Raw genomic sequence first — 12,483 nt, 5'->3', positions numbered from 1 at the left:
TCTCTGTTCTGAAGTGGAAGCTTTAGAACAATTGGGGACACAGGCAGTCCACTCATCTCCCAAGAGATGGGTACCTTGTGGTCTGGAGAGAAACGCCCAGGGGCCACTTGCCTCACCTGAAGCTGCCTTCTTCCTGCGGTGCTGATGCCTCTCTCGGTTCCTGGCTGTGCTGTGAACACATTCTTTCCTCTGCAAAGTTCTTGGAGTAATCACTGTATTTTCCGGGATTCAGGCCCTTGTTGGTTGTGACTATTTTTGCCTAAATATCTATGCGTTTAAAGAGCTTGTGGTTATTACTTGTGTACATGGGTGTTGTTTATTTCAATATTATGTACTGCTGCTACCTGGCCAGAGAATTTGGCAACTGCTTAATTTTTTGTGCTTAGTAGGTCAAAAGTCAGACTTGCTACACCGATTCATTTCTGGAGCATGAGCTTTGGATTGTAAAGAGAGCAATAGGTCTGGTTATTCTCAGGCTTATTTTCAGTGACTAAATATGAAATTTCATCCTTCCTCTCCCTTATTTTCCTCATATAAAGCCAACTTATGGACCTTGGCTGAAAGATCAAACTAATTACCATCAGAGAGTGAAATCCAACATCTGCTTTCTTTTGGTAGAGCAACACAGCTAATTTTTTTAAAGGGGATACTATATAAAATGTATAATTTTAATCCCCAAAGCAGTTTCAGGTGTACGTATGTTATGTAATAGCAAGTAAGAGCCTGGCTTTAAAAATAAACCTTTTAAAATGCAAATCAAGTTGTCGAATTCTCATGCCTTTTAGTTAAAATAGTCAGTACTGCCATTTCTGGAAATCTATGGCTCTGAATTTCTCATAGATCCTAGACTCTTTAACATTTGGGCAAAACATTTAATAATTTTGCCTCACTTTCCAGCCCTAGAATCAAACTGCAATTCTGGAAAAAAAAAATCTGTTGATATTTATTAACTAATAATATTAGTGTCCTGTTTCAGAAGTTTATTAGCATTTAAACCACTGTGCTCAAAATATCTTTACACCTGCTGCTAAGTCACTTCAGTCATGTTCGACTCTGTGCGGCCCCATAGACAGTAGCCCACCAGGCTCTACCGTCTTTGGGATTCTCCAGGCAAGAACACTGGAGTGGGTTGCCATTTCCTTCTCCAGTGCAGGAAAGCAAAAAGTGAAAGGGAAGTCGCTCAGTTGTGTCCGACTCTTCGAGACTCCATGGACTGTAGCCCACCAGGCTACTCTGTCCATGGGATTTTCCAGGCAAGAGTGCTGGAGTAGGGTGCCATTGCCTTCTCTGATCTTTACACCTGGCGGTCATTAAAGCATAATGAAGTGAGTGTCAGGGGACCTCCTAATGATGCTGGCATTGAAGAATAATATCCTTTGTAAGAGCTGAAAGGCTCTGCCCTTTGCTGACACTGCTGCTGCTGCTAAGTCACTTCAGTTGTGTCTGACTCTGTGTGACCCCATAGATGGCAGCCCACCAGGCTCCCCTGTCCCTGGGATTCTCCAGGCAAGAACACTGGAGTGGGTTGCCATTTCCTTCTCCAATGCATGAAAGTGAAAAGTGAAAGTGAAGTCGCTCAGTCGTGTCCGACTCTTAGCGATCCCATGGACTGCAGCCTACCAGGCTCCTCCGTCCATGGGGTTTTCCAGGCAAGAGTACTGGAGTGGGGTGCCATTGCCTTCTCTGTTGCTGACACTAGCCATCAGGAAAACTTCAGGTCAATCCTTGTATGTAGGACTGGTTCTTACAATCAGGTTGTAGGTGCTAAATCATTTTTTAAGGACTGCATGTGTGGCCTATCCACATTTTAATAATGACAAGATCACAAGGAACTTGATAAGCACAACCATAGAAGACCATTTATTTTTGTTTTGCCTACTTACATCCTAGGTATTTAGAATGTCATATATATTACACACACAAAAAAAACCACATATGCGCACACACACATACAGAGGTCATATCAAACACAAAATGAACAAAAAGAAAGCAGGTCACTCCAGTACTTTTATTTGAGTGTGAAACCATTCATATCTTGCACAACTGTACAGATAAAACTATTTCCATTTTAGCTGTAGACATGATTATCACACTGAGTGGTGTGATCAAAGATTTTATTTACAGAACAATTGCTAAAACATCCGATGTCATATTTCCACTTATTTCTTACCCATAGGGTAATAGGTCCACCATAATTTCTTGGTGTTTTTTATAATACAGAAAGAAAACCTATGTTAATCTCTAACAAACCTCACAAATTGCTACAAATCTGACAGAAAAATGCCTATGAAAAAATTTTCCAAAAGTACAATACATTTTTTTTTATTTCCACACATACACAGTATAGTATAGGCTCAAAGGCACAGCTTTGAATTTTTTCTATCAAAGTGTCGGAAATCATTACAGTCTTATGAAGGAACCGTGAAAGTCATCTTCACACTTGGTGCTTGGTAAGTTAAAAGTTTGGTCCGTTCAGGTTCACAAAGTTAATACAGCAGAGCTGAGTGTGATACTCAATGCCATAAGTCCGCATTCTCACAGAACTTTAGAAAACCCTCTTCTGCCTTTTGCTGACACTAGCCATTGTGCAAACTTAAGACAAATACTTGTGTGTAGAAGAACTGGTCCCCTACAAACCTCAGTCTACTTAAGGCATACGGAACAGGCCTCTTCCTTCCCTCCCAACAGTGCTTACGTTCCAAGACCAGGCAGGGATGGTGACAGCATGAGTGTAACAGGGACTCTAGGGTTTATGGACACCTCCATTTAGCCCTGGTGCTCCAGGAAGCAGTGCTGACACCACCAGCAAGTTGGGATGTTTAAGACACTTCTGAGGGCTGTTCATCGTACAGTAAGATGACAGCCGGATGGAAAGGTGAATGCTCTTGGTCAGTTATGTGCCCATCCAAGAGTGCCAACCAGATTCTGTCTCTAGTATCCATCCTTCAAGACTAAAGAGTTTTTGTCAACAGGAAAATAAGTGGTTTATTGGGAGTGGTTGTGAAGTCATGGAACAGAGGGAAATGTCACAGGTCGGCCTGCCCGAGATAGTGCTCTGTACAAACAGTCAAGTCTGGCTTGGATACGGGAACCCAATCTCACTGACTCTTAGTGAGCCCCGTTTCAGAACTAAAGTTTATTCATCCGGCACTGAAGCCCAGCCTCATGTTCATTAGGAAAGTGGATGCCTAGGAATAGTCCAGGAGTTACGATGTAGAGAGATAAAGTCTTCTGGGGGTGGGTGGGTGATGGGTTTATTATTATTATTATTATTATTAATATTAAATATGGATTCCTATGAAAGCAGTCACTTAGCCCATCCTGTGGAGGCTTCTCCGTTGATGTAAGCAAAGCCAGGAAAGTGTTGCATGTGCTCGTACTCAGAATTCCTGCGCGTGGTCAGGGGTGTGTACATGTCACTAGAGTTTCCATACCTCGTGGAATGCACAGACGGGCTTGTGTAGCACGTGTTGGCTGTGGGCACCTCTGGCCATCGGGGGGTGACTGGGGTAGGATGCAGTCTGGGAGTACTGCTCATCAGACAAGGTTCCATCCGGGAAGTGGGGCTATTAAAAGGGTACTTGTTGAGGGGAAAGAAATTCCACAAAGTTAGAATTAGCTTGAAGTTGCACGTACACAGTATCAGTCATGTTCACAGTTTACATTAAATTCCTAAGAGACTGTTAATGAAAGTTGGTGGGAAGTCATCAGTGAGATTCTGCAGGACTGACTCTTGGTCTAGGAAGCATCCAGCAGGAGAAGAGCAAAACATTTCATAGCCAGAGCTGGGCTGATATTCATTCAACCAGTCATACAGACTTTGTGCTCTTCATCTGCAATGTTTGGGGAAGTCAAACCCCAAAGAATGAATAACCCCACTGGGAATACAGGAGAGAGAGAGAGAGAGAGTGAGTGCAGGTGTACCTGAGTCACAGTATGTCCAAATAGACATGGATGGATGGATGGATGGGTTTGAACTGTATCATTTTATCATTTATGGAGTTGTGATAGGTCCCACTCCATCAACCCAAGAGAACAATACTGCCAAGAAAAACACAACAACCTCATTAAAAATAGCATTTTGCAATTGAATCCACTTATGAACTGCAGCCTAAAAGCAGGTTTTTGAAGAGGAAGCAAGTCAACAGTGTCGAAGGTTATTCTTAGTGCCTGTCATTTAGAGAACATCTCTTTTAGGTTCACATTCACTGGAGTCCTAGAAGATAGGATGGTGAGTTATTGGCCTTGGTAAGAACCTGGAAGGAGTCGAGATAAGCCCCTGGGAGTGGAGGAAGGTGCTTTTGTACAGGTCAGGAAAAAAGGTGTTAATAGCTACCAGACAAGGGCAAAAAAACCCATTTCTAGAAAGAATCAGAAATTAGAGGAGTGCCCCAAAGAGCTGCTTCGTTTACATTCTTTTCAGTTTCCAAGACAGCTATGCAAACGAGCTGCTTTTTGTAGATGAGAGGGGAGGAAGGGGAGGAGTTCTGGGCTCCCTTTGCTAGAGCTCTGCGTTTACAGGCTGGTCGACACAAAGATTTCCTTGCTGTGCTAAGGGCCACGCCAACATGAACAGGAGCCAGTCAGCCAGGATGGCAAGGGCAGCGAGTAGGGAGAAAGTCTGCCTGTGAATGTGCGAAGTCTTCTGTTCTCCCATCTGTCTTCCCTGACAGTTGGAGAGTGGAGCCCCGAGGGATTAGGTGGGAGGCTGCCTCCTGTGAGGGAGACAGACAGACTGAAGCCTAGACAAGCCAGGAGAAGGGGTTATGACAGCAATGGCTGCTCTCTGTTGTCGAGGGGGCCAAGTGAACTGTTCTCTGCCTTTTGAGTGGGAGCCCGAGGGGCAGTGGGGGAAGGCTGTTAGGCCCAAAGCAAGCGAAGAGAAGCAGCTATTCACAGGTCAAGAAGGAGGGCTCCAAGGTCCGGTAGTGAGGGCTTGGTCTTCCACAGGAGAGACAGCTTGCCTTACACAGTCAGAAGAACAGGTAGGAAAAGAGTGAGAAGGGCGGAGGTGGTATCTGGAGCTCAGGGGAGAGGAGGCACCCAGGGCTGTTGCCAAGGAGACCACAGGAGCCTCCGGAGGCTTTCATACTCCCCAAAGCGGCTCTGTGTGTGAGTGTGTGTGTGTGGCAGCCCCTTTGAACCCCAAAGAGACCATGATAAGACTGGGTCCTGACCAAGATAATGAGCCCCCAGGTATTAAACAAGTAATAGTAAAGCATATTATTACAAAATGGTCTTTAATTTTTCCCAAAAGTTTGCTCCCCCCTCCCAATAGCCTCTCTAGTAAACTCCTCAGATACATGTCCCCTCCCTAGCACAGAGACCTCCTCTCTGGCCCTCAGGCATGCCAGGCTGGTTCCCATCTCAGAGTATTTTGTCCCACCTGTTCCCTCCACCTGGAGCACGTCTCTCCCACCCCTCCCTCCAAGCCCCTTCCCTGCTTGCCCTTTCATCATTCTTCAAGTCTCAGCTCAAATGTCACCGCCTCAAAGAGACTTTTCTGGACATCTTGTCTCTCCAAGCTAGTGCCCCACCTTCACCTCTCGAGGCAGGATCTTAGCATCCTGCTTGTCAGGTATCTCTTCCCACTGGCTTGTATTCCTAAGCTCCTGGTGGGGCGGTGTCATCTTCCCCACCGTGTTCCCAACATCTGGAATGATGCCTGGTACCTAGCAGGTGCCACATTACTATCTGGCAAATGAACCCTAGGTTGTTACCGCTAGAAATAACCTCAGGGGTCATGTACTCCGACCCCACGTTGCACTGATGAGACAGCTAGGATCCAGCTAGGATGAGGTGCAGAGCCCATGGTGAGCTAGTGGATGAGCTGGCAGGGGAGCCCAGGCCTGGGCTAGCTCTTTCCCCACAACTTCAGTCTGGCCCAAACAAGGCAGGAGCCACCACACAACTGTAGTCCAGAGAATTCAGAGAGGAAGACTCTCCTTTGGAACACAGCGCATTAAACTTGAATCTCTCTGTCACTCTGCCTTTAAGTACCTTCCTCCCCCTGCAGACCACAGGGCCTGGTAACTCCAACCAGGCCTCAGCCTGATGCTCCTGAGAGGCGCCTCGCTTGCCTGGCCTGTGTAGGGACTGTATCACTACGTGGACTCGCAGCCTCCTCCCCACAGAACCCAAGAGAGTGTGGCTTTTGTGCCAAATCAAGGCCCCTCAATGCAGCTGTGCCCAGGGGTTGTGTCACAGGCTCAAAAGAGTAATTGCCTGGAAATGAGACGGGCTCAAAATATCCCCAGTGTGACAATAAAATTCTGTTACCACAGGATCCGGCCTGGAAAATTCTGTCCCGTTAGGTCAGCTAATTGCAAATGAGTCAGTGCCTCGTCTTCCCCTTGGTGAAGAGACCATTGAAAGCTGAGAGGCTGGAGTGCCGGCTGTCCAGCCCGGCCATTAAAGCCACCAGTGAAGTTGCTCTTCCGTCCAGTGGGAGCACCCGCCTCACCTCTCACACTTCACATCTGGGTTCACGGGGCTCCTCCAGATGCTGGGCACAAACCCTGGGGTCCCCGGAGCTCTGTCCAGGATAAAAGCGCTTTTTGTTGAAGGCCCTAACTGGAAGTTACCCTTTTCTAGGTCAGATCAAGGACTGTTGCTACTGATGTGAAAATGGAGGTGAGTCCCCAGTCCCCACCCTGTGGGAGGTACGTGAGGGGTGTCTGTGGGCATGTGTGGGTGTGTGTGTGCACAAGTGGGCAAAGATTCCCTCAAGGGACCAGGGTGTGAGTCCATCTCTGCTGAGACTGACCCTGAGCTTCTTTGGAACCATATTAGGAAGTTCTATTTTGAGAAGTGACTTCTCACACCAAGCACTGACTTTCCTGCACGTGGAGAGAGAAGAATGAGCCCTTTATCCCTGACCTTCACCAAACGGGCCTCTACTGGAGAACGGGTGAAAGGTGGCCCCCTGTTTTCCCATGAAAGGCGGCTCTTACTGCCCAAAGTCCTGCCAACAGGCGTCCCCCACCCAGGACACAGCTCCCCCAAATCTGTGCCAGACGGTCCACATCTGCAGAGCTTTTTGGGTCAAGATTAACTGAATTAGTACATGTGAAATACTTAGAGCTTCCACACAGTGTGTCCGTGCGTGCTAAGTCACTTCAGTCGTGTCCGACTCTTTGCGACCCCATGGACTGTAGCCCACTAGACTCCTCTGTCCATGGGATTCTCCAGGCAAGAATACTGGAGTGGGTTGCCATGCCCTCCTCCAGGGGATCTTCCCTACCCAGGGATCGAGCCCATATTGCATGTCACCTGCATTGGCAGGTGCGTTCTTCACCACTAGTGCCACCTGAGAAGCCCCAGAGCTTCCACACAATAAGTTTTCAAAACATAGTTGCAATTATGAATATTATTCTTCCTCAAGTCATAGGTTCGTGGTCCACTAATGATAGGAAGAGCCCTAAGTGATTGACTATCTGATCCCACCTCTCATTTTACAGTTGAGGGAACTGAGGTCAAGAGAGGGATAAATGATCTTGCGGTCACACAAAACTTACTGCCAGAGTAAGGATCCATTCATCCCGTTATTCACTGACCCTTGTATACTGAGGTCCAACCAAGAGCCAGGTCTGTTTTGGGTCCTGGGAATATAATGGTCAGAAGGGGAAGGACCTAGACCCCTTCGCCTTCACAGGGCTAGTATAGTGAGGGAGATAGATATTAATTCTACAATTACAAAAAATAATAATAACTGTGGTTACAAAGAATAATCATAGTAATATACACAGATAGTGTTAACTATGAGCCAGCCCCTGTCCTAACCTTTATCACTCAACCCTTGCAACAACCCTATGAAATAAGTACTAGAATTATCCCCATTTTTCAGATGAGGAGATTGAGGCACCAAGTTAATCAGAGGCCGAGCTGAGATTTGAACTCAGGAAGCCTGGCTCTACAGTCAGAGAAAATCTGTTTTTTCTCTTTTCACTCACCTTTGGCCCAGGATGCTACCCCAAAGTGGAGCATGCTAAGCAAACTTTGTAGCAATCACTGTGCCTCTGAGATCAAGGCACTGGAGACACTGTGAGAGCTGTGTGACCAGCTGGTAAGACTGGGTCTTGGCCATACAGCTGAGAAATGAGCAACAACTTTCTGGTTCACTATAAGTGACTTTCTAGCCAGTTTGCTTATGGTTGGTCTAACGGCTTTTGAGCTCAAGAGCCCAGTTCACATTCACGGCTGCTGACAGGTAGAGGTTCCACGTTTGTTTTCTTTCTGGTTGGGCGTGAGGATGGGGCGCCTGGGAAGGGGCTGCTGATACTGTTCCTTGTTCACTTACTTTGATGTGGGACAAGTGCAGCATAGAAGGGTGTTTTTCTGGAATAATTCAGACCTTTCCCTGTGCAGCCTCATCCATCTGGACTTGCTAATTGAGGAATTATGAGCATTCAAGCAGGAGTGTGGAGGTTTACCTCTGTAGTACTCATGAAGAAAACATGTCTTGTACAAATGAATAGTAGAAACAAGGGCACACGGTACCATAGTTCAAAAAACAAATGACTTCACATTATTTTGAGTATATAAATGCTGGGGTGTCTGCAATAACTGGATTTCACAAAGATGTTGTATTAGTTCTTTAAGACTAACATAGTAGGCATTTATTTGCAGAAAATAGTGTCTTGTGTTAATGACCAATTGCATTCTTTAACCATATTTTATCATTATGATTTTTCTTTACTTCAGACTAATCTTTTCCCCACTGAGTCTGCTATAATGAAGTGTGATATTTGGTATTCAGGATTGGAATGGCTTGACCTCTGCTCTGGGAAGCTAAAACTAATTAGCCCTACAGTAGATTTTCCTTTGTGGTCAACCTTAAACCACAGAACCAGGAAAGGGAAGAAATACAGTATCTTGGTGTGTGTTTTTTCTCTTTGGGAACCTGAAGCTTATTGAAAATAGCTGCAGTAACCTTTTGAATTTCCCTCCTGCCCTCCAAAACACACACCCTGTAGTGTTCAGTGCCACGGGCTTGGGGTTGAGATTTGGAGAATTTGCCTTTGAATCTGCTTGGTCACTTACTGGATGCATGACCTGGGGCAGATTACCTTCTGAGGTTTTCCTCATCTTTAAAAAGTGGGGAAAATGCCTTCTTTGGGAGGTTGCTCTGAGATTTGAGTGAGCCTATGTATTTCAAAGTGCCTCAACAGTACATCAATGTGAGTGGAAAAAAAAAAAGGAGGGATTTAGAAAGTACTAGATAGTACCTTCCCCAGGAGAAACCCTGACCTCATCCATCAACCTGGGCAGAGATGTGGTGTAACTAAACGTCTTCCCACCCCACTTTACAAGTGGAGACGGAGGCATTAACCATAAACTGCAGGGTGTGAGTATGTGGTGGGGGTCAGAGGTTGTGAAAGGACCGAAGAGTCACAGAGCATGGTGGTGAAGGGGCTACAGGACCCTGTGGCCTCCCACACCCAGTCTGGGTTCAGCAGCTCCTCTATGGGCGTTCGTTTAGTCCCCAGCTCTCCAATTAGGATGAGTGATTAGATGATGGTGCTCCAGCTGGGGACCATTGTGGTTTCCACAGTGGATGCTATGGCCTGTCTTGGACCACTGAGGGCTGCGTGGGCATTTAGGAGCCCGTGGCTTCTTTTTATGGCAAAAGGCTTTAAAAATTTGATACTCAGAAAAACCAGCTCCAGAAGTTTCATGAGGAGAGATGAGGGGGTTGGGAGCTGTGGCTTGGGATCTCAGCTTGGTCTCGCCAGGGTCTCCTACTGGAGTGGAAGCTCTCTCAAAGCAGGCTTGCCTCCATCTCCTTCTCCCTGTATTCTCACAGGCTAGGGCAGTGCTTACCACATAGTAGGTACTTGACGGTCATGGGGGAATGAATAAATGGATGGATGGATGGGCTGCTTATACTGTGAAAGTGTGACCCAGTCTATGGCGGCAGCTCTTAGTCATTTAGGGGGTCAGCGTGGGGAGCACAGACCCTGGTCCCAAGAGAAGCAGGACCTAGGGAGCGGGTGTCTCCGTGTGACGCAGATGGAGACCTATAATAATGCCCCAGGTGATGGTTTAGAGGAATCAACTTCTTGGCTTGTCTGGGGATTGTCCCAGGGCTCCCCTGGGACTGCGGATAGAAATCAAAACAGACGCCTGTTTGCCCCAAGTGCCCATCTATTGTGGCTACACTCTGCTCAGCGCCCTCCCTCGGAGGCAAGTCTGTGCTGACAGCTGATGTAATTGCAGCCTCCACTTAGCTCACATCCTGCCACCTCTGTTCTAAGACTCCTGTTCGTGCTTCCCTGGCAGCCTCCCTGCTCTCCCAGTCCCCTCTCTACTTCCTGGTCTCATCAGTGCTGCAGAAGCATTTTCCTAGGCTGAACTCTCATCATGTCTCCCAGACCTACCGTGGCTCCCTCTCTGCTTGCCTCACACAACAGTTGTCTCTGCTGACCCACCTCCTGTGTACTCCTCTGTTAAATTAAGCAGCAAGTGCTCTCTCTAAATGACAGAGGCTAGGGCTCAGGAGCCTGTACAGCTAGAGTTACGCTGCCTGGGGTTAAGTCCTCGACCAAGTTACCCTCACTTCCTTTCTGCAAGGGTTACCATGGGGATGTAGAAGGTGCTTGGCACAGGACAGTGTTCAGTAACAGTTAGCTTTTCTTTTTGATGAGTGTAGTGACCTGAGGATCCTAGACTTAATTTCTGCCTTCAAGAAGTTTTGGGGTCTCTTGCAGGTATCAGGAAAGTCAGTGATGAGAAGTATACCAATAGTGGAAAGCCCAATGCACCATTTGAGTACAGAGGAGTGGCACCTAATATGGTTCTGGAAGAAGGACAAGGACAGTGTCAGCAAATGGGATGCTTGTCCTGAACAATAAGCAGAAGAGGTGGAGGAAGAGAATCCCAGCCTGAGGCAACAGCATCTGCAAAGACCCAAGGGAGCTGCACATGAACTGGCATGGAGGGACAAAGGTTGGGTGTGGCTGGTAGGCCAGAAAGGCAGGCAGAGCCCAGATGGTCATGAGTCTTGAGAGACGTGCTAAGGAATTGAACTTGACCCTCACAGCGATGATATGCAAAAGAGGAAGAGTGTTGTGGCCAGGTTTTTGTTTTGTTTTGTTTTACCCAAAAGGTTCTCTCAGCTGCAGTACTGAGGACGGACCAAGGATGGGACGAGTTACCGACACAGAGACAGATGGGAGGGCTTTGGTCACCGTCTAAGTTAGATAAAGACCTGATCTGAGGCAAGGACAGTGAGGGTCCAGAGACACCAAGGATGCGGAACTGGATGGAACTGGTAACACTTGTGTTTGGGGCCAGTAGACAGCAAAGCGTCTGAGGCATGGAGAGCGCCTAACACTGGTGTAACAGCGGAAACCACCATCCCCGTTCACCAAGGCCACAGAGGATCAGTGTGGCTTGTGAGACAGTGAAGAGCCAAAGGCCCGAGAATGATGTGTTAGGGGTCCATTTCAAGAAGACTCTTCTACTAAGAGTCTGTGGTTGGGCTGCTGGACAGAAAAGGAACAGATGTGAAACTGAGAGACCATTTAGGCTGATGCTGAGATGAGCATCCTGACAGCACTTGATAAAGGTCTGACTGCACCAGGAAGGGGCAATGGGAGAGGAGACAAAAGATCCAGTCTGAAGGTGGCTGCCCGAAAAAAGGGTAACAGACCTCACTGCTGACTGGCTCCCAGGAGAAAGGTCAAAGGGAGGACAGAACTAGAGGCACATGGTCGGTACCCACGTACGTGAAAGCAAGTTGGGATGACGCTGACTGAGCACCCACTGTGGGCAGCCACGGGAGGGACGAAGTGGCACTGAGGAAAAGACCAGCCTTCCCTTGGAGGCACAGAGGCTGCACACACAGTATGCAGAAGGTGCTTATTGTGTTGACTAGACCTGGCACCAAGCTCACCAAGGCCTGGGCAGGCAAGCAGGACCACCGACTCACCTGCGCAGAGCTCCTGTGGTATGGGGAGTAGTGGAGCGGTCCTGAGATGGCTGTGTCGTGCGGGAGAGCTGGGTACTGGCTCTGCATCGGGGGAGGATGCTGGTTGCCATAGCTCCCGTAGTTATAGCTTCCCGTGTATCTAAAACGCAGGAGGCGCATGGAATATTGTGAGTAATGGCAGGGAGAACAAAGCAGTTTGACACCTTTAAAAATCAACCTCATCTACTCCTTCATTTCTTTCTTTTTGTTTTTCATTTTTCTTTTTCTCCTTGTTTCCTACCATCTCCATTCTGTGGCTTTGTTGTGATAGTGTCAAACTCCCAGGTGGGTCTTCTTCTCGCCTTAGCATACCTCCCTCACCACCCAGTGAGTGCGCAGGGAATGAAAACCAGCCCTGAGCAAAACATCATTAGTGATGGAGACCTTGTCTCCTGTTGTGGTAAAAAGCCCCACATTATAGCCTGAAGTCAAATAGGAAAAAAAAGAAGAAATTACTTTGGGACTTATGTTTTTGTTTTGCTCAGGCCTCTGCTTCTCCATCTTGGGGAAGG

General features: G+C 47.4%; 1 protein-coding gene across 5 annotated transcripts in view; it reads right to left on the bottom strand.

Moving 5' to 3' along the window:
* Window positions 1–1,833: 1,833 nt before the first annotated feature.
* The window catches only part of RFX4 (regulatory factor X4), a 172,666-nt gene continuing 162,016 nt past the window's right edge, over window positions 1,834–12,483 (bottom strand). For 3 of the 5 annotated variants that reach the window (XM_005206762.5, XM_005206760.5, XM_059886539.1), the window contains exons 17-18: window positions 11,933–12,071; window positions 1,990–3,580 (exon numbers count right to left, since the gene is read on the bottom strand). In XM_005206762.5, the coding sequence (XP_005206819.1) occupies window positions 3,308–3,580; window positions 11,933–12,071 (412 nt within the window). In that variant the 3' untranslated portion in view covers window positions 1,990–3,307. Of the gene's footprint in view, window positions 4,217–11,932; window positions 12,072–12,483 lie in introns of all 5 variants that reach the window. The other 2 variants (NM_001191182.1, XM_059886540.1) reach the window with 2 other exon arrangements.

The sequence above is a fragment of the Bos taurus genome, chromosome 5, assembly GCF_002263795.3.
Source record: "Bos taurus isolate L1 Dominette 01449 registration number 42190680 breed Hereford chromosome 5, ARS-UCD2.0, whole genome shotgun sequence".
Lineage (NCBI taxonomy): Eukaryota > Metazoa > Chordata > Mammalia > Artiodactyla > Bovidae > Bos > Bos taurus.
This window is presented reverse-complemented; position numbering and strand designations above follow the sequence as displayed.